Here is a 20090-nt window from a genome sequence, read left to right on the forward strand (position 1 = left end):
ATCCCAATGCGCGAAATTGGGTTTGTTCCTAACTTTTCTACGAGTCAATTTTGTGAATCCAATTGTTCCTGTTCCCATGGTCAGACAAATCCTCCGTTCCGAAGGTTCGGCTATTTCTTCGTCGCCGATACTCGTATGTCTCTTAGGCCTCAGGCTTCTTGGCCGCGCCGATCAATACCCTCATAGGTGGCTCACACCATTCGATGCGTCCGATGGAAGTTAATCAAAGCCGTAAGCCAATGAGATCCGTGCACTTCTGGACCTGAACGAACCTCTCGATCCTTGGGTAAATGGAACTTTCCCGCCGCCGCCGCCAAACTCAATTTCCTTCTGGAGGCCACTGTCTTATGCTGATTCTGACTCTCATTCTTCAAGAGCCTCCGATGGAAGGACTGAAGTCGACCCTTGTGATCCTGTGAGGTAGGCGTCTGAGGACAGCAATAGTCCCATCGTCAGAATGGGAAATGTTTCGCCCACTCCGCACCAGCTTCTGGTGGAAGCGGCGATATTTTGGAGTATTGGGACGGTTCTATACGTCGGCCGAATGTGCGTGTGATGCATCTTTTTCTAGAAGATGCCCCTCGATTCAATGTGAGCAATATGCTAACTAACTGCGTACAAATAGGATTTCGCGCTTAATGACCAACATGTCAATACAAGGGATATCATGTGCGCAAATCTAATCAATTTCCATCGTGTGGTCGGGCTTGACTGACATGTCTTATCGCACATTCTAGGGGACGACTATGTTATGACAGCCACCTTTGTGAGCTCGTTCCAAGTTTTCTGCGATCAGATTTGTGGCTTTGGACTAATCTCAATTTCATCTCAATAGCTTTTCTATACGTCTCTCCTCGTATTGATCCAAGTATCGGCAAAATATGCGACCAATTTGATGGATCCGGGCGAAGTCGAGCAGATACTCGCAGACCCGAAACAAGTCCACGACCGCATTCTCGGAAGCAAAATCGTGATTGCGCTGGAACAATGCATGCTATTTTCGACATGGGGGGGTCAAAACCTGTCTATTGATCCTCTATTGGCGGATAACCCAGAACCTGCCGTCTAGACTCTATGTCAAGATTCTGTCTGTTTATGTGGCGTTTGGCTTCGCTGTGATTATGATCACCTACTACGCCGTCTATTGTCGGCCCTTCTCGCAATATTGGGCGATGCCCGTGTCGAATGATCAGTGCGCCACGTACCAGCACTACTCAATCACACAGGCCGTCTTCAATATCTCATCTGACGCCTTCATGTTCGCCATTCCGATACCACTTATCGTCAAGGCCAAGCTCCCACGACGCAGGAAGCTCCTGTTACTTCTAGTGATGAGCTTGGGACTGTTCACGATAATCGCGGCCATTTTGAATAAGTATTTCAACTTCGCATCGCCCACGACCACCGTCTACCAAATATGGTATATTCGCGAGGCTAGCACGGCGATCTTCGTCGCGAATATGATGTGCTGGTGGCCGCTTCTTCGAAAGCTATTTGGCATGAGAGCTTTCCAGTACATCACTACTCCACGGCGATCATATCAGAAGACCGATGAGAACAATACCCGTTCGAAGACTGCTGGTTCGCACTCAGGGCGCGGCTCATTTTCGGTCACTCGGGCCTTCCATCGGACGAAGGAATTATCGCTCACTGGACACAGCCATGCGGGGCGGTCTAGTCAAGAGGCGATAAATCGGTCGACGGGGGATCTTTCTGGTGATCTAGATCGGCCAGAAATACCCCTTCAAGTTTGGGGTAAAGGCAACGAGAGAGGCGGTGATGTTGAGAATCTTGCGATCCAGGAAGCGACCGTGAAATTTGAAAAGGCGAGTGACGAAGTAGAAAGCCCTCGTGGTAATGGGATCTACTGCACTACTGAATTTAACATCCGCACTGATATTAGAGAGCGGGATTAGCCTCCATGTGGATTTAATATGAATATAGACTTGCATAATAACCTTGAACACTTTATAGAGATTCCCATTTGAAAAAGCACATTACATGTAGTTCCGGAATGTCGAATATTGAATTCCACTTGATATCGATCGATGCAAAAGCAAGCGTCTTCGAAGGTTCCAAGCCGTCGCTGATGGTCCTCTTATGTCCAGGCGCGTCTTGTCTGTCGTGTACATGGCTATATAGCCGTCTGTAGGGGGGTAGTCTTCCAAAGCTATCCTTACAAAATTACAACTGCTATTAACCACTCTTAATAAGGTTGACTCTCAATTTCAGAACGTATTGATGCATAAAGTAAAGTCATAATATCATTCGAATTCTTTTCCCTTGAGCCTTACCAAAAGCAATGGCCCCGGGTCTATGGAATACATCTCCAGCGTACAACACTGAAGCACATGCAATTTTAATTAATTGAAATGAGCCATTTACAGGTTGGCGAACTTAACACCAGCCTTCTTAGCAGTGAAGGTAGCAATGAGGTCCATCAGAGGAGGGGAGAGAGCATCATAGGTATCAAGGCCGTTAGCCTTGAACTTGGAGCGAATAGCATCCATACCCTCGGGGTTATATCCCTGCTCGATGATAGAAGAAACGAAGCCAGCGAATTGGGGCTCTTGCCAGCCCTTCTGCTTAGATAGCTCGGCGTGAACGAAGTCCAGGCCGTGGAAGGGGTGAGCCTGCTCGATGCGGCCGTACATGTGGACGCCGCAGTCGGAGCAGGCGTGGCGCTGGATGACGGCGGAGGGGTCGACGATCTTAAGCTTGGAGGCGTTGGCCTCGACGGAGAGGTTATCGCGGGGAATGACGCCGACGATGGAGAAGAGGGCACCGGCGGGCTTCCAGCACTTGGAGCAGCCGCAGGCGTGGTTGTGGGCGATGTTGCTCTTTAGGGCGACGACGACTTGGTTGGAGGGGCAGCGGCATTGGAGGCTTCCACCGGGGAAGTTAGGGTCGCCTTTGGTGACACCGTTGTCGACGAGAGGGTGGATGGAGGCCATTGTGAAGGTTAGGAGGTTTGTTTGGGAGGTGTAAATTCTTTTCAAATTGAAGTTTGGAAGATGAGAACAGGAGAAGTAGAATTGAATTGCGCGTAGGGGTATATATATCAACAAATGATTTTAGTTTGTACCTGGATACAAAGCTGAGCAATCTCTAGTGGAGTGTAGTACAAATGCTGTGAAGTGCAGCGCATCCAGTCGGAAAACTGCATACCCCTCATGAGGGGAACGGGCACGGCTCCGGGGTGGAGACAAACCGGGGTCGCGCCGGGTTCCACGATGCACTGAATTGGAGCAGAACGCGCTGATAACGCGGATACATTCCCGATGCTCCCGACCTCCCCACGATTTCAGCGCTGGCGTGATCCCGCCCAGTTGCAGGGATTGCGGGGCGGGGACTAAATCGAGTAAGAGAATCCTCAAGGATGAGGGGAGGAAGGTGGTTCTCCAATTGATACTTTTTTCTTTATGGTTCCATGCTTTGCGAATGATCCTGTCCGAGGCGGGTCATCGTTGTTAACATCCTAGTCGGGGGAAATTTGGGCTAGGCGGAGAACATTGAAATTAAAATATCATGGTCGATAAGAGAATTTCCGGACCTAAAACCCGTCCTCGAGACGGGATGCGGTCAGTTGAGATTGTTGAATGTTTCGCATCCATGGCAAGCATGGAGGGAAGACGAATGCAAATTGAGAATGCGCGACTCGACGATTGAATGCTTTATAGGTAAGTGAGGGTGCCCCAAAGGTCCTCTCAAGGTTCAACCTTGGTGGAAAATGGGCACTTATCCGGTCTTCCAATGGACGAGCAGAAGAGAAGAGGTTGAAAGAGGAGAACCTTGAAAGAGACGAGAGAAGTCACCCCTGAGGAATCAGGCAGAAATGGTATTTTGGGTGAACCCAAGGGAAAGAGCGACTGCTTATCTTATCGGACGCGGGGATGCACGTGGGGCTCCTTCCCTTTGAAGACACAAAAAATAAAACAAGGCGGAGGAAGGAGCAACCGGCATTGCACTCCCGTGATATCAACCTCGAACAGCTTCTCCTCTTCTTCTCTTCTTCTTCTTCTTCTTCTTCTTCTTCCTCTCCTTTCTATTCTTCCTCTTCTCTCTATTCTCCCCAAAATGCCACGCTCTCGAGAACCACCGCCAGCAACCCAGCAAACACTTGGAAATGACGTCACGGGTCACCAAGAAGTCCAGGCCGCGGGCACCATCCAGGTACGCGATTTGCGATACAGTCGGTATAAATGGTCATGTTTTGATTCTTTGGTTGGATAGCGCGTGTATCGGGGTTATCGAACTCGACGGGAATTGCAGGGCAACAATCTTACTGCGGCCAGTCGGTGGATGGAGGTGAGAACTCTCCCCTCTCTTTCATGGCTATATACTTCATTTTGACCATAAGGCTGATTGGTTTTGAACCATACCCCAGAAAACACACCAATCATCCATCCAATATCCCGAGAATCCAGCACCCACCGAATGTGACTCCGCTCCAAGTCCGGCGCGCAAAAATTGGCAACGAGCGGTCAGCGTAGCCATTCAAGCTGGAGCCACTGGCGACTCTATATCTTCGGCTCCACCGACGAGAAATGATAACTCAAATCACCGGGAAGAAAAGCGGGAAGTGACAAAAATAATGGACTTGCCTTATTTTCTCGAAATGGTCGACGGAAAACACAGGCATGGGAGCCACCTTCGTGCTTACCATGCAGTCTGGAAAGATTCCCCTTCGAGCGAGAACTTCTTCTACTGGCTTGACTACGGCGAGGGGAAAGATGTGGAAGTTCCACGATGCTCTAGGGAAAAGCTTGAAAGAGACCAAGTCCGCTATCTATCCCCGGAGGAGAGACTGAAGTATCTGGTCAAGGTGGACGATGCCGGAATGTTCCGCTGGGCGAAGAATGATGAACTTGTTCAAACAAATAGCAAGCGATTCAAGGATAGCATGCAAGGGGTTGTCCATGTACAAGACGGTGCCACGCCATACAAAGGAAACATCGAGATATCGAGTCCACACTCCCCTTCGCCATCCTCATCCTCATCCCCATCCCCATCCCCATCCCCACCAGCAACTTCTTCACCAACTACTGTTAAAGATAAGGAAAACGACGACCCACGACTAACGACGCGCGAGGATTATGAGTTGAACAAAGCGGTCAGCAAGTTCTCTCGCATTAAGCCCACTGCCATCTATGATCACTTTGCTGGTAGCTTTTCGACAAAAGACGACATGTGGATATTTGTGGGTATTGTTTTCTATTGTGATGAACATGGCTGACGTTATAATGCAGGTTGCCGATACATCATTTCGAATCTACATCGGCATCAAAGAGCCCGGTGCCTTTCAACACTCCTCCTTTCTCCGCGGTGGACGGATTTCGGCAGCCGGGATGCTCAAAATCAAGAATGGTCAGCTACGCAGTCTGGCCCCGTTAAGGTAAGTCTCTCTTTCAAAACACTCAATTCCTTCAGTGGTTCATGATATTCATATTTCCCACAGCGGACACTATCGCCCTCACTTGGCCAACTTCCGAGCCTTCCATCACTCTCTCCAAGAACGAGGTGTCGATCTCTCTCGCGTCTCGATTAGCAAATCCTATGCGATCTTGGCTGGCATTGAGGGATACACCCTTACGAAGAAGAAACTCCACAACGTTCATGAAAAGCTAGATACTGCCAAAGACACTACCAAAGATAATGTCAAAGACAAGCTTCAAAAACTTCATCTTTCCCCCCACAGGATTCAAAGGCAAGTGAGGGTTGAAAATTGGAGATCGAATTCGCCTGGTATACGTCCGATGTACGATTGGCCCGAGAAGCACAAGCTTCACGGAACATGGTGATTTAGGCCGCTCAACACACATCATTATACTGGCAAACTGCAGAATCTCATTCCACTTTGATGGTCGGAAATATGCTAAACTTCTGAAACTGGCGGCCCTACACAACCCACACTACCTGACAGCCCTTCGAGAATGCAACAAATATCCATACGCCTCAATAACCCGTGCCAGACTAACCTTGTTTCGTCAAGTCGGTTTCCCTCGAAATAGAAAGAACGGAGGTGAATGGGAAGTGGAACATTCTGGCTGTCAGGCCGGGACACGTCAACAAGATGGGAAAGACACATGGTATAAGTGACAAGTCCCAAGAAGGCACTCGTCTCAGTCACGCGGGTGCCGTCGGCTGCTCACCGTCTAGAAAGAGGATTTGATAATGCCTGTGAATATTCCTGCTGGTTCAGGAAAGCAATTTGCTACTCGAGCGAATGCTTCTATCTCTGATTATACACGATACATTCCCAAACTTAATAAAAAACTCATTCGCATACCCATGAAATTATGTAAATAAACAGAAATCGCCTGTTATTCAATAGCCAATGTTCTCGATCTAGACGATAGGAAAATATTGCGTCTCCTCTTCATAAATGCATTATTCAACTAGTGGAAAATTGCTTCAGATCCGTGACGACAGCTTCCCTACGGTCTCATGCAGGACATAGTCGTGGCGCTTGGTCTTGCTTCGTACACGCTCTCCATCTTGCGGGCTCACATATCGGGCCTCTACAGCGGGATTATAGCCAACACCAGACGCCTTTGCAACTTCAACATCAGAAACTGCTCGACCTTTCTGGCCATCTGCCCGTTTGTAAACGGTCACAACCACTGCTCCGCCCAGTCCTAGGTTATGTTGCAATGCGACATCCGCCCCTTCAACGAACCGGTTATTCGCCCAACCCCGAAGTTGCCAAGTAAGCTCGGCACACTGTGCCAATCCTGTAGCCCCAAGCGGATGGCCCTTGGATATTAACCCACCGGATGGATTAATGACAGGACCCCGGCCGCCATATGTAATATCCCCACGGCGGACCATCTCGTGTGCCTTTCCAGGTTCCGAGAAGCCAAGCCCATCAAGCAATAGCATTTCATTCGTAGAAAAGCAGTCGTGGAGCTCGCAGACTTTAATATCTTTTGTTTGAACCTGAGCCTCCTGCATGGCTAATCTGGCAGCATCGCGGGACATGTTGAACCCAACAAGATCAATGGCGCTTCGAGAGTATACCTCCGGCCCATCAGTAAGCATCTTCTGGCCTGCCATCAAGATTGCTTGGGAGCGCAGATGTGGACGTGCGTCGAGGAACTTTTGGGAGACTATCACAGCTGCAGCTGCGCCGTCACTGGTCGGAGAGCATTGAAGCTTGGTAAGGGGGGCCATACACCGGTGTGGAGTTGACGATATCGTCAAGAGAATAGGCAGTCCGGAACTGAGCATATGGATTCTTCTGTGAGTGCTCATGGGAGATTCGGGCGATTTCCGCAAAGTCCTCGGCCTTAGCGCCATATCTGTCGATTGAGATAATTAGTTGCAATTCTTTCTAATTGTTACGGAAATGAGGTACCTACCTTGACATGTATTCCTGTCCGGCATTTCCAAAATATTGCGCATTTCGAGGTGAGTCATGTTTGCCGAATTCATCCTCCATCATCTTTGTAGAAGGGCCAAGCGGACTAGGACGATCATCCCATACGCTCTTGATGGAACCTGGGCGCATCTGCTCGAAGCCGATCACCAGAACACAATCTGCGAGGCCACCTTTGACCATTTTTCGCGCAAGGTGCAAGCCTGTTGAACCGGTCGCACAGGCATTGTTCACGTTGTAGATCTCGATTCCAGTCATGCCAAATTGGTAGAAGATCCTTTGTCCTATGCCGCATAATGGTCAGTTCCCCTCTGGTCAGGACCGACTTCACAACCAACTTACCAGAGGTGGTATCTCCATAGCAATAACACGCGATTCCCGCTTCGACAGAGTCATAATCAATCTTCGCATCCAGCATCGCCTTCACTCCTGCTTCATAACCCAACTCGGGATATTCACGCGTGCGACGTGGCTTGAGGAACTGGGTCAACCCCACACCCAGCACGTACGCATTTCCTGACGAGTTTTGTGCCATGACTATGTTTAATGGTACAATATCCTGTGAATGAAAGCAATTAATGATCTGCAATCCGGGGTATCGATGTAACTAAATAAAGTGGGTTGTGATAGCCGAGAGCTCCGAGGCAAAACTGCCTCCCCGCATTTTCACGTCTCGCCTGCAACAATCCACCAGCTCTGAGTCCAATTGGGTCTAAGTTCACCTTGTGCCGTGCATAACTTTCTTTACCATAAAGGCTATATCAGGTCTTTCATTCTCACGCCTTTTCACAACCCAACGCACCTCGCCCAGCTTAGTACGTGTACTCGTACCTTTCTGATCTCCATCATCTGGCCATTCGACAGTCACAGAGGGTAAAGCAAAAATGGCCGATTCATTACAAACACAACCTCCCCCAACAAGCTTCTACCAGCTGTCTTACCCCAAACCTGGGATTATCCTAGTGACCATCAACCGGGAAAAACAACGCAATTCTCTGCCCGCAGAAGCACACTGGGAAGGCCATGCATTATTCTCATGGTTCGATGAAGAACCATCCCTACTGGTCGCAGTGGTCACCGGCGCAGGCGAGAAGTCGTTCTGCGCCGGTCAAGATTTGACCGAACAAGCTACCTCGCGCCGCGGACCTAAGACTGCGGCCCAACAAGCCGTCATGAACCACCCTCCCAGCGGATTTATGGGTCTTAGCCAGCGAAGAGGAAGAAAACCTGTTCTCGCTGCCGTCAATGGCTTTGCGCTCGGTGGTGGATTCGAGATTTGTCTCAATTGGTACGAAATACTCCTCAAAATCGGCTTCCTGCAAGCGATACTAACCAGACCTGTCCTAGTGATATTATCGTCGCATCTCCAGAGGCTCAATTCGGATTGCCAGAAGTTGCTGTGGGTCTGTACGCCGCAGCTGGCGGTCTTCCTCGACTGATGCGAATCGTGGGACTGCAACTCGCTTCCGACATTGCAATGACCGGTCGACGACTCTCCGCAAAAGAGGCTCTAGACTACCGGTTGATAAATCAAATCTCGAAATCCCCGCAATCCGTCGTGGAGGAATGCATTGAGATGGCAGTCCGCATCACCAGCTTCTCGCCGGACGGGATTATAGTTACTCGGCAGGGATTACGGGAGGCTTGGGATAATCCAAGCGTTGAACATGCAACTACGCGAACAAGACATGAATATGTGAATAAGCTCGTTGCCGGCGACAACTTCAAGATTGGTGTCGAGGCGTTTGCCATGAAGAAGAAGCCCAAATGGGTCCCATCGCGTCTATGACGTAGTAGGGGGTTATGTATCTCAGCGAAGAGAAATCAGCTTGTGATATAGTTATCGTAGCCAGTTAGCATTGAATTTGAGACCACTAGAAATAAGGAATAATTTAAGTTATCCTCCTCCTTTCCGGAATTACTTTTGAGTATTTTCTCGCAGTCAAAAGCTCGATATGCGGTGCTATCGGTACCCCCCGACGCTGTGCCATATGCTCAGTTCATAACTCTTGCTCGGGCCGAGGATGTATCGATCCCCACACCCCTGTGCCCAGCTGTCTGAAATGCGGGATGAAAAGCAATGGATAAGCCTCGACCATAGCCTATCAATATCAGCATCCAACAATAATCGATCACAACAGCAACCATGATTCCAGTTATCATCGGCGTTGCCGACATCAAAAACCGATCGGCCAAGCCTGAGGATGCGAAAGAACCGGCGACTTTAATGCTGGAATCTATCAATGCAGCCATCAACGATGCAACAACCTCATCAACGACTGAAGCAAAGCTACGGTCCAGTATCGACAGTATCGACGTCGTGAAGACCTGGACATGGCCATATTCAGATTTACCTGCACTTCTAGGAGAGAAGCTGGGCGTGCAGCCAAGACACAAAAGCTACACTGACCACGGTGGAAATCAACCGGCGAAGCTTTTGGACGATGCTGCGAGGCGTATCGCGACTGGAGAGAGCCACGTCGCTGTGATAACGGGTGCTGAAGCTCTTGCGTCTTGTAAGTGGTTTTTTCCCTGGGTGGGCTTCTATTTTCTGACATTTATTAGTGGCTGGCTGTGTCAAGGAAGGTAAAATGCCACCTCCTGGATGGACTACAGGGCCAGAAACCGAGTCAGTGACGGATGTCTTTACTCCAACTGGACGGGAACTCACGAAGAGTAAGTTTCAAGCTATTTTAGCCCAACCATGCTGCATCACTCTTTTAACAAAGTTTAGATCTCGGAGGCATTCACTCAATGGGAGCTCCAATTCACATTTATCCACTGTACGAAAATGGATTCCGAGCCCATCGTGATCAATCAATAGAAAAAAACCATGAAGAGTCCGCCATCCTTTACGGTAATTTCAGCGAGGTCGCGGCGTCGAATCAGTATGCGTGGAACTATGGCCTGAAACCTGAAACGGCGAATTCAATTGGGACGATTTCCAAGAAAAATCGAATGATTTGCTTTCCATGTGCGTTTCTTTTCATTCAAATTCAGGGTGATTGATTATTGGATAATCTAACATTCCATCCCCAGATCCCCTCTTGATGAACGCATTCAATACGGTCAATTTGGGTGCGGCTTGTATTGTTACTTCAACCGACTTTGCGAAGCAACTTGACATCCCAGAAGATAAATGGATATACCCTCGTAAGTAGAGACGATATCGTGGAATGCATTCCAAGCTAATCAATTGATATTAGTTGGTGGTGCTGGATTTAGAGAACGCGACCTGTGTCAGTATTTCCTTCCGATACTGTTTCTAACGGCTGGATATTTACTAACTTCGTATAGTCTGGGAGCGACCAAACTTCTTCGAAAGCTCTGCCATCTCCCAGTCGCTTGACAAATGTCTGGAGCTCACTTCGCTGAAAACAGCAGACATTGATATCTACGACCTGTATTCGTGTTTCCCCATCGTTCCAAAACTTGCATGCCACCATCTTGGACTTTCAATTACTAAACCGGAAAAACCGATCACTGTTCTCGGTGGTTTGACCTCATTCGGTGGTGCTGGAAATAATTATTCCATGCATGTGAGTTTTATCCTTTATTATTATATGGGGGATATGCTAACTTGAAAGGCCATCACCGAAATGGCTCGCCAACTTCGCGGAGGCTCTGCTCGCAACGGCCTTGTTTTAGCCAACGGCGGTTTCTTGTCATATCAGCATGTGATTTGTATCTCGAACAGGCCGCGAAGAGATGGAAGTCAATATCCAGACAGCAGTATTTTCAATACTACGATCCCCGATCCCATCCCGCCTATAGATGCCGAAGCAGAAGGGAAGTCCCAGATAGAGGTAAGTGCATCCAGCTGCTGCTAGGACTCGTTCTGAACTCAAAGTGATCTTCATTCTAACACTCAAAAGACATATACGGTTGAATTCGGCCGCGATGGACGTCCGACTCTTGCGCATATTGTAGGCCGTCTGTCAGGGAGTAAACATCGATTCTTGGCCAACCATGGTGATGAAGAAACTCTGAATCGACTCGCCTCTAGGAGTGATGAGCCGATTGGAAAGACAGGTAGAGTGGTGCCTGACTCTGCTGGAGAAAAGGGACAAAGGAGGAATCTTTTCTATCTGGATAGTAATGCTCGGTTATAAGCAAGCGTGCTTGCATCATGTCAGGTGTATCTACTCTACTGGTAGTTACTAGTAGTATACTTTCGGCTCTCAGCAATAAATTAAATCCACGACTTATTTATACAGATTATAGGGAAAATAGTGATTTATACATCTCGAGAAGCAGCTTCATTGATTTATACACTCATATAGGCGAGTTAATTATGAATTTTGTGACACCCGACTGAAATGATATAGAATCTTCGATTTTAATGCTCGGCGCCTCTCGGCGTGCCCCGCATCTCTCATCCGCAATCTACCCCAATGTCTCCATGTCTCTCATAATAAGCAGCTGGATCTGCCCAATACAACCCAAAGGCCGGTGAGAGCGAAGAAAGTACATTGATCGCTACCGTTTCAATCGACACGACTTGGGCATAATGGTGGCGACTCTCCTGAGATTAGTAGGTCATAGTGCCCACACAGCTATTCGCGCATACACTCACCAGCTCTAGGTCAGAAGAAACCATTTGGGGACCCCTTATTCCCTCAGATTCCAGTCGCATCGCTCACAGTTTGCGCGTCCCCTGCATGCGCGTGCCACGGAGTTTTTACAAAATCAAGACCCAGATCTATCTGATTCCCAACGCACTGTACGAGAGGCCGTCGGCAAGATCTGTTCGGATTTCCCCGATGAGTACTGGGCCCGAGTAGACGAGTCAAAGGAATTTCCAACAGAGCTTTATGACGCGTTAGCACGCCAGGGCTGGTTGGGAATCTGTTTGCCGCAGCGTTATGGGGGTTCCGAGCTGGGCATTTCCGAGGCAGCAGTGATGATGCAGACGATTTCAGAATCTGGCGCTGGCATGACTGGTGCTTCGTCCATACATATGAATATCTTTGGCCTAGAGCCGGTTGCAAAATTCGGGACAGAAGAGCAGAAGGAAAGGTGGCTACGACCCTTGATTGCCGGTCGCGAGCGAGCCTGTTTTGGAGTCACAGAGCCAAACACCGGTCTTGACACACTGAAGCTACAATCCACAGCTCGTCGATATGGCGACGGATACATACTCTCAGGGCAAAAGATCTGGATTTCGACGGCGCAACAGGCAAACAAGATCCTAATTCTGGTTCGCACAACACCCCGCGATCAGGTACGCAAGCCGTCGCAGGGATTATCCCTATTTTACACCGATCTTCAAGTTCCTGAAGTCGAAATCACGGAAATACCTAAGATGGGCCGTGCCGCTGTCGACACCAATACTCTCTTCTTTGATGAGTGGCATGTACCGGAAGTCGATCGTGTAGGACCAGAGGATGAAGGCTTCAAAATGATTATCCATGGAATGAACGCTGAGAGGATCTTGATTGGCGCCGAAGCACTCGGCTTGGGCTTTGCAGCTATACGCCGAGCGGCATTATACGCTGGTGAAAGGAATGTGTTCGGCCGCCCTATAGGACAAAATCAGGGCGTTCAACATCCCTTGCGGAGAGTTGGATGAAACTAGAGGCTGCCCGTATGATGATTTACCAAGCGGCTCGCTTGTACGATGAAGGCTACCAGGGTGGGGAGTATGCGAATGCTGGAAAGTACCTCGCTGCCGAAGCTGCATTTGAAGCCTGCGAGAGAGCGATACTTGCTCATGGGGGCATGGGGTATGCGAAAGAGTATCATGTAGAGAGGTATCTTCGAGAGGTCTTCATTCCTCGTATCGCCCCTGTGAGCCGGGAGATGATTTTTAACTACATTGGGGAGAGGGTACTTGGGCTACCTAAATCATACTAGATTTCTAGGCCGTGGAATGAAAAGAAAGAATAATAAAGAAAATGACTCCAGAAAATTGAATTGATTGCAAGACGATGATCTCATCATTCATTCAAAAGGACACTCTCAACTCTGGCATACAAGAGCCACGATACGATTGTCCTTTAATGCATTTATCTCAACAGCTACTTCAAAACTATATACTCGGTGAATTTCGGAGCTATGGATCTTCAGTCTCGCAAAAGTACCGCGGCACCGACGACAGCGTGAAATTCAACAGGTCGGCTTTATGCGGGGGAGGCAGCCCCCGGATTTCCACATCCCACTATTTTTACCACGAGGACTTCCATTCAATCCAAAGCTTGAGATTTCATATTTCTCAGAATATGGCCAGTCTAAGAGGATCATCAAATCGCATCTGTTTTGTCAAACTATTTTCGCGTGCATCGAGGAATGTAGGATTCCGCCTCACCCCGCCTGCAATCACATTTCCAAGTCAGCAACGGTGGATCAATAGCAGTGCTCAGAACAAAGGCCCTTTAGATGGCGTTCGTATTCTGGACCTGACCCGTGTGTTGGCGGTTCGTCTTAATTCCAGCTAGTCGAAAAAAATTCCGAGCTAACTTATGTAGGGCCCTTTCTGTACTCAAATACTTGCTGATTACGGGGCCGACGTGTTGAAGGTTGAAAATCCAAAGGGAGGGGTGCGTTCCTTGCATTATGTATGTCGTGGATTGACGTGCAAAATTAACAACTCCTAGGATGATACGCGAAGGTGGAAAACTGCCGCAGAAAAAGACATTTGGAAATCAACCGAGAATGATATTTCAGCTTACTTTTGCGGCGTGAACCGCAACAAACGTTCGATCACGCTGAACTTCAAGGAAGACAAGGGCCGCGAAGTTTTGTTCAGACTTGTAAAGAATGCGGATGTTTTGTGCGTCAGAATCCCATTAATATTTGCTTACGATTCTTCTGACCACATCAAGAGTCGACAATTTCGTGCCAGGAAAAATGGACGAACTGGGAATTGGATACGAAAAACTTCACTCGATCAACCCCTCAATTATCCATGCTAGTGTCTCCGGTTTGTTGGCCTAAATCTGCCTGTGACCTTCAGCTAAGAGTATGACAGGTTACGGAGCAAGCGGCCCGTACGCCCATCGCGCGGGTACGATGCGATAGCTGCAGCAGAGGCGGGTTTGCTACACATCACTGGTGAAAAGGACGGTCCTCCGACTCGGCCAGGCTTGGGTCTTACAGACATGAGCACCGGACTATATCTCCACGGTGCGATCCTGGCTGCGTTGTTTGCTCGCCAGAAAAGCGGCAAAGGGCAAAAGATCGATGCGTCTCTATTTGAAAGTCAAGTATCATTGCTATCCAATGTCGCAATGTCTTGGCTGAATGGAGGAGTGGAAGCTCAGCGCTGGGGCACAGAGCACCCTGAGCATAGTTCCATACCAGGCCTTCCAAACCAAGGATTCGTACATCGTCCTCGGTGCTACGAATGATCGCCAATATCAGGTCCTTTGTCGACTGATGAAGCGACGGGATCTAGCAGAAGACCCTCTTTTCGCCAGCAACGACGCGCGAGTAAAAAATCGGGATAGGCTGATGAAGATCTTGAAAGCCATAGTTAGGGAAAACTCAACAGATGAGTGGCTTCAAATCCTCGAGGGCAGCGGAATGCCATACGGGCCAATAAACACCGTGGAGAAGGTGTTCTCACACCCCCAGACAGACGCTAGAGAAATGGTTCACAATATACCCTACAGTGCAGCATCCTCGGGGCAGATTAAAGTTCTTGGTTCGTTTTGCTCCTCATTTCTGTGATGCTATTTTCTGCCTAGGTCATTCGATACATCTAGTATAATTACTGACGATCATCGAAGGTTTTCCTGTTAAATTTAGCGAAACAAGACCCCAAGTTCGAACTGCGCCACCTGGATTGGGTGAGCATACAGATACTACTCTCAGCGAGCTTGGCTTTACACTGCATGAAGTAAAGGAAATGCGTGCCAATCGAATTATCTAACGTACGATCGGATACTTCAGAGTCATTATCTGGTTTCCTTGCGATTCTGGCAACTATTAGCTTCAGTTGCATGTGAAAATGAGCTTTAACTAATTTCAGCACCCAAGAATATGTAGAAATTTTCAGTTGAGACTGTGCAAATCACTGATTTTCTCGAACGCGTGACTGTTTGTTCTTGGCTAGATGGGCCTAGACAAGGTTAGACTCAGAAGTACAGTTTCAAAAGCAAACATAGCTTTCTGTCAACCGTTTTTTGTACTACGTATCATGCAGAAATTTCCGAGACAGTGCCGGAAATGAGAGTTGTCAGTAAGGGAAGACTTCCGAGCACCTGTAGCTGGCTGTAACAGGAGCTCGTGCCATGAACCCGTTCGCGCCCACCACTCAGCCTTCATGCAGCCCCGGAGGTGACAACGAACGAGCCCTTCTCATGAACGGGCTGACCGCATGCCCCAGCTCAATCCGAGCCAGTTGAAAGTCAATGCGGCCGCTATTGGTCAGTTTCAAATTGGACTGCAGTGATCCGTCTGGCTTTACAATGGATCGACAGCATCCGGTGCCGCTCAGCTTGTCGCCAAAAATTTCCCTTCGCCAGATCAGAGGCAACAGAGCGGCCCTTCGCGAAAAACGGGATAGTCAATCCTTGAGGCTTGCATCGAGTGTGATGCTAGTGACATATGCTACAATTCTTTCAATTCACCCATTCACCAGAGCGACTAGGAAGCGCTTGACATGGTGGCAGGTCAGTCACTACTTGGAAATATAAATATTTATAAATGTAAAGCCCGACCTCAAGGCCGTTGCGAGGACCAGGTTTCTTATGAACACCAGCGCGAATGCACCTCTTCGGTCGCCTTTCCCGAAAATCATCCAACAGACAGATCCATTCATCCGTCGAGTCTCTTGGCAGCATGGTTAACATCCAAGAAGTTGGCCCTTTTTTCTATCTGACATACCCTCGGTTTCCTGAGAAGGGCTCTGATCCTAGTGATGGACTGGATCGCAGGGTGTATGTTCGTCAGAACATAGATGAATGGAGTGGGAAACGATCAAACAAACGGCAGGTGGATTTATTCATCATGGCCATGGAGAAATTCCAGAAATTGGATCCCAAGGATAAAATTTCGTATTTTCAGATTGCGGGTATGTCATCTGAATTGAACATAGAGCCAATCCATTGACATTTTCGAGGTATTCATGGACAGCCTTTTGTTCGCTGGGATGACAACAGTCGCGAGCCGATGAAAAACGGCTACTGCTTCCACGCACATATTCTGTTTCCTATATGGCATCGGCCATATGTGCTTCTCTTTGAGGTGAACATCTACGGGGAGGGCTACTAACTTGCAAAAAGCCAAAATACTAATAATGCCAATAGCAAGTGGTCTACGATATCATGATTCGGGATGTAATCCCGCAATTTCCCAAGGAGGAAGAGGCAGGCTGGCGTGAACTTGCCGACTCCTGGCGTCTTCCGTTCTGGGACTGGGCAAGAAATGGCCGCGTGCCAGATTTGGCCAAGTATCCTACTATCACGGTTCCGAACCCCAAGGGGGGGAGTCAAGCGAATCAATAATCCGCTATTTCAATTCCGCATGCCAACCGACAAACCTATGCGCAGTGAGGGTGTCGGCACCGAAAATACTTGGGCCGATGATGCAGAGCAGGAAGAGTATAAAAATGTAGGCATAGGCGGTTTCTCTAGAGGACCAATAGGATAAAATGAACTGACAGGTAATAGTTCGGGAATGCTATAGGAACGAGTCGATGGCCCGACGAGGAGGATCAAAAGCCGACAAGTGAAGGCTGGAGACATGGTGTCGTCAATAACCGTAAAGTGGCTGATGCTTTCAGTTCGCACATGGGGTACAATGAGAAGAACCATGGCGCATCTGCGGAGATGGTTTACCGACTTCTCACGATCCCAATGGACTTCACGACCTTTGCTAGTACAAATCCTACATCTAAGGACCAAAAGGTGGATGAAGATCTAAACATCGAATATGTGAGTCTGATCGCTTTTCTGTACTGGGTTGCCGGCTCATCTTGTTACAGATACACAACAATATTCATGGATGGACTGGGGATGCCGGTCATATGGGAAATGTGCCTGTCGCCTCATTTGACCCATTATTCTGGTTGCATCACTGGTAAGGCGCCGCAATATTCTTCCCTTAATTTGTTAATTCATGATACTAACTACACTGTCTCCCAATTCTAGTAATATTGACCGTATTTTCGCTCTTTGGCAAGCTCTAAATCCCGATAAGTTTCTCGACAAGATTCCTCCCGACAATTCCAAGATCACAGACTCGCACGGTCAGGAGCATGATGTCAACAAGGACACACCACTGCAACCCTTCCGAAATGATCCTCGGGGGAACTACTGGACTCCTGATGGTGTTCGATACACTGTTAACCTGGGGTATACATATCCCGAGCTCCAACGATGGGACACGAAATACTCTCAACAGGATAAAACTTTCAATGAAACTCTTTACGTGGAAGATTTGACAGCCCAAATCAACAGACTATACGGTGTCTCCAGGTCACTGGTCTTGGATCCGAAAACGCCCGCTCCAGATGGCGTAGAACATATCGATGGCGGTCTCAAGATTACCGACTTCGGATTCAGCATCAGGTTCTTGAAGTAAGGTCCCTTAAAATTTATTCTGTGAAGTCAATTCAAGCTGATAAATACCCATCAGGTACGCTTTTGGTGGCCAGCCCTTCTGGATCAAACTGTACATTGCCCAGGAAGAAGGTGTTCAGACACCGATCACAGACTTGATCGCAGAAGTGTATAACTTCAGTCAGAGACCAGAGCTAGATGGCTCAACTGTCTGTGGAAATTGCAAAAATGGCCAGACGGTCAAGATCAAGTCAACTGCGTATATTCCAATTACACCAGTTCTTTATAAACTGTTGAAGGCTGGTCGGAAGTTGAAGACACTCACACGCGATGAGGTACTGTCCTTCTTGAGAAAACGTGCATACTGGAGAGTAGTAAAGGTAGGATATTTGCATTTCTCTTCTTAAATAATCGGAGCTGAAGTACTGACCCATTAGCAGCACGGCAAGGAACTACCACGTTATGAGGTTGAAAAGCTCGACCTGGAGATAATTGGAAGTAGCAATGACACGAAGTTCTTCGAAAATCCTGCTCTACCGCCGGCATTTGATAATTTCAAAGAGGAACCCACGATCAGTGGCGGTGCTGACGGCGCCCTTGATCCGGAGCTAAAGCAGCCTAACATTCCAATCCCCTATCCACGGTAAGTATCCGATATAACCTTCCTAAGCCCCAGAGAATAATTATTAACAATATCAACACAGTCCCGTGCGACTCAAGGCCAACCTTCCTCTTCATAGCAACTTGGAATTCCAGAAACAGCTCAAACCTGACAGCGTCATTCTCCTGGAATCCGATTATGTCGACCTATCCAAACCTGCAGTCGGCGTTGACATGACTCAAATTTCCATCACGGATGATGCCGGAAATACAGTTTTCCATATTTCAATCCGGCGGGGCCAAGGTCAGATCATATTCAATGCCAAGGTCAAGGGTTCTTGGGGAGAAGAAGAACGTATCAATTTAGATCATCGATTCCGAGCAAGTGAAGAAGGTGCAACGATTTTGATACATGACCAGGGAGATGGCTATGAGGTATGGATTGACTGGGTTCACGCTCTTTGGTTTGCCAAAAGGGTGAAGAATGCCGTTCCTAAGGCGATATCCTATGGCCTCGCTGATGAGAACGGAACTGCCGTGCTCGCGGACGACATTGAAGTGCGCACTTATCCATCCATGAGGGCTTTGTTCCTTCAGAAGCATGAACACGAAGAAGAAAAACACACGTAACGGAGGAGAGGTAGCTGGTCTCACAATATGTCATGTTACTTTGTCATTTACTTTGTGTCTTGATTTATGGCGATAATAATTTAAGCCCAATCCCACTCTTACATCATAAAATGTCTTGGTCAATAAGAGCAGGAACTTCTTTGTTATTTCAATCTACACATATCGAAGTTCAAGATCATCGCTTATCTTATGCTGGCCAGTAATAGATGCCCTTTTCCACATCATCTTTCAACTCTTTTTTCACGTGCAGAAATCCATCATGTTCCAGTTCGGGAAAGTCATGTCCAATCAGCTCGGCCACTATGCCTCCAAATACAATCGACCCTTCAACATTAAGATGCGTATAGTCATCTGCATTCAGATTGTAAGTATAGGCGTTTTGCGGTCCGATGGCATTGAGATAGTCAGTGCTAGCTTTATTTAGATTGATAAAACTAGCCCTGGTATTATGAGCGGCAGTAATCGTGGCTGCTGTCTCATTGGATAGACTCTCAATAATTTTCGGGGTACCGGTAGAATTATCATAATTGCGACGAGACAATGGCGTGACAAGAATTGGCGTGGCTCCGGCATAGCTAGCCTCCGCCACAAACTTTTCCAGGTTATCTGTATACTGCTCGATCGAAATATTGGCCGCTGGCTTCTGATCATTATGGCCAAATTGAATGGTCACAAAGGGACGATATTCAGTACTGGCATTTTTTATTGTTGCCAGAACATTATCCCAATCTCCACCAGCGCGAAAGCTGACTGTAGTGGCCCCGTTATGGCCATAGTTTTGACCAGATGCCCCATGGAACAAGGTTGTGTTCAGAAATCCGTCTCCCCATCCTCCACCATTTAAACTCTGCTTTGCAGTTGTACTATCGCCCGCTAGAACAAAGAACGGGGACTTGGATAATTTTGAAGCCATTCGAGTAAGAGAAGGTGCCCCAGCCACTTGTGGGATGATAAAGAGCAAAGAGAAAACTATAAAT

General features: G+C 48.1%; 8 protein-coding genes across 8 annotated transcripts; 5 read left to right on the top strand and 3 right to left on the bottom strand.

Annotated features, from left to right (window-relative positions):
* Positions 1-457: 457 nt before the first annotated feature.
* On the top strand, positions 458-1916 carry N7509_001549 (uncharacterized protein; the record flags this gene model as incomplete). Its single annotated transcript, XM_056626186.1, has 5 exons — positions 458-546; positions 626-669; positions 738-766; positions 836-1023; positions 1070-1916. 5 exons carry the CDS (start codon positions 458-460, stop codon positions 1914-1916), a joined length of 1197 nt encoding a protein of 398 aa, XP_056491981.1.
* Positions 1917-2381: 465 nt separating this feature from the next.
* N7509_001550 (S-(hydroxymethyl)glutathione synthase) lies at positions 2382-2954 on the bottom strand (the record flags this gene model as incomplete). Its single annotated transcript, XM_056626187.1, has 1 exon — positions 2382-2954. The coding sequence occupies one exon, from the start codon at positions 2952-2954 to the stop codon at positions 2382-2384; it is 573 nt and encodes a 190-aa protein (XP_056491982.1).
* A 1123-nt stretch (positions 2955-4077) lies between these two features.
* N7509_001551 (IQ calmodulin-binding motif protein) lies at positions 4078-5801 on the top strand (the record flags this gene model as incomplete). Its single annotated transcript, XM_056626188.1, has 5 exons — positions 4078-4173; positions 4234-4308; positions 4388-5200; positions 5250-5395; positions 5459-5801. 5 exons carry the CDS (start codon positions 4078-4080, stop codon positions 5799-5801), a joined length of 1473 nt encoding a protein of 490 aa, XP_056491983.1.
* Positions 5802-6414: 613 nt separating this feature from the next.
* Positions 6415-7913, bottom strand: N7509_001552 (uncharacterized protein; the record flags this gene model as incomplete). The annotated part of the gene is made up of 4 exons (XM_056626189.1): positions 6415-7135; positions 7176-7301; positions 7362-7662; positions 7721-7913. The coding sequence occupies 4 exons, from the start codon at positions 7911-7913 to the stop codon at positions 6415-6417; spliced, it is 1341 nt and encodes a 446-aa protein (XP_056491984.1).
* Positions 7914-8262: 349 nt separating this feature from the next.
* On the top strand, positions 8263-9167 carry N7509_001553 (enoyl-CoA hydratase/isomerase family protein; the record flags this gene model as incomplete). The annotated part of the gene is made up of 2 exons (XM_056626190.1): positions 8263-8666; positions 8726-9167. 2 exons carry the CDS (start codon positions 8263-8265, stop codon positions 9165-9167), a joined length of 846 nt encoding a protein of 281 aa, XP_056491985.1.
* Positions 9168-9524: 357 nt separating this feature from the next.
* N7509_001554 (uncharacterized protein) lies at positions 9525-15049 on the top strand (the record flags this gene model as incomplete). Its single annotated transcript, XM_056626191.1, has 15 exons — positions 9525-9894; positions 9944-10054; positions 10113-10352; positions 10418-10531; positions 10585-10617; positions 10676-10917; positions 10966-11184; positions 11254-11304; positions 11964-12876; positions 12957-13168; positions 13846-13917; positions 13975-14150; positions 14203-14304; positions 14349-14583; positions 14630-15049. The coding sequence occupies 15 exons, from the start codon at positions 9525-9527 to the stop codon at positions 15047-15049; spliced, it is 3510 nt and encodes a 1169-aa protein (XP_056491986.1).
* Positions 15050-16087: 1038 nt separating this feature from the next.
* On the top strand, positions 16088-19113 carry N7509_001555 (uncharacterized protein; the record flags this gene model as incomplete). The annotated part of the gene is made up of 10 exons (XM_056626192.1): positions 16088-16394; positions 16443-16567; positions 16630-16772; positions 16873-16933; positions 16993-17256; positions 17307-17401; positions 17473-17901; positions 17960-18263; positions 18324-18526; positions 18588-19113. The coding sequence occupies 10 exons, from the start codon at positions 16088-16090 to the stop codon at positions 19111-19113; spliced, it is 2457 nt and encodes an 818-aa protein (XP_056491987.1).
* Positions 19114-19300: 187 nt separating this feature from the next.
* Positions 19301-20026, bottom strand: N7509_001556 (rhamnogalacturonan acetylesterase; the record flags this gene model as incomplete). The annotated part of the gene is made up of 1 exon (XM_056626193.1): positions 19301-20026. One exon carries the CDS (start codon positions 20024-20026, stop codon positions 19301-19303), a length of 726 nt encoding a protein of 241 aa, XP_056491988.1.
* Between the last annotated feature and the right edge of the window lie 64 nt (positions 20027-20090).

Source organism: Penicillium cosmopolitanum, assembly GCF_028827165.1.
Source record: "Penicillium cosmopolitanum strain IBT 29677 chromosome Unknown utg000004l:1.0-4361866.0:1.0-4365735.0, whole genome shotgun sequence".
NCBI lineage: Eukaryota > Fungi > Ascomycota > Eurotiomycetes > Eurotiales > Aspergillaceae > Penicillium > Penicillium cosmopolitanum.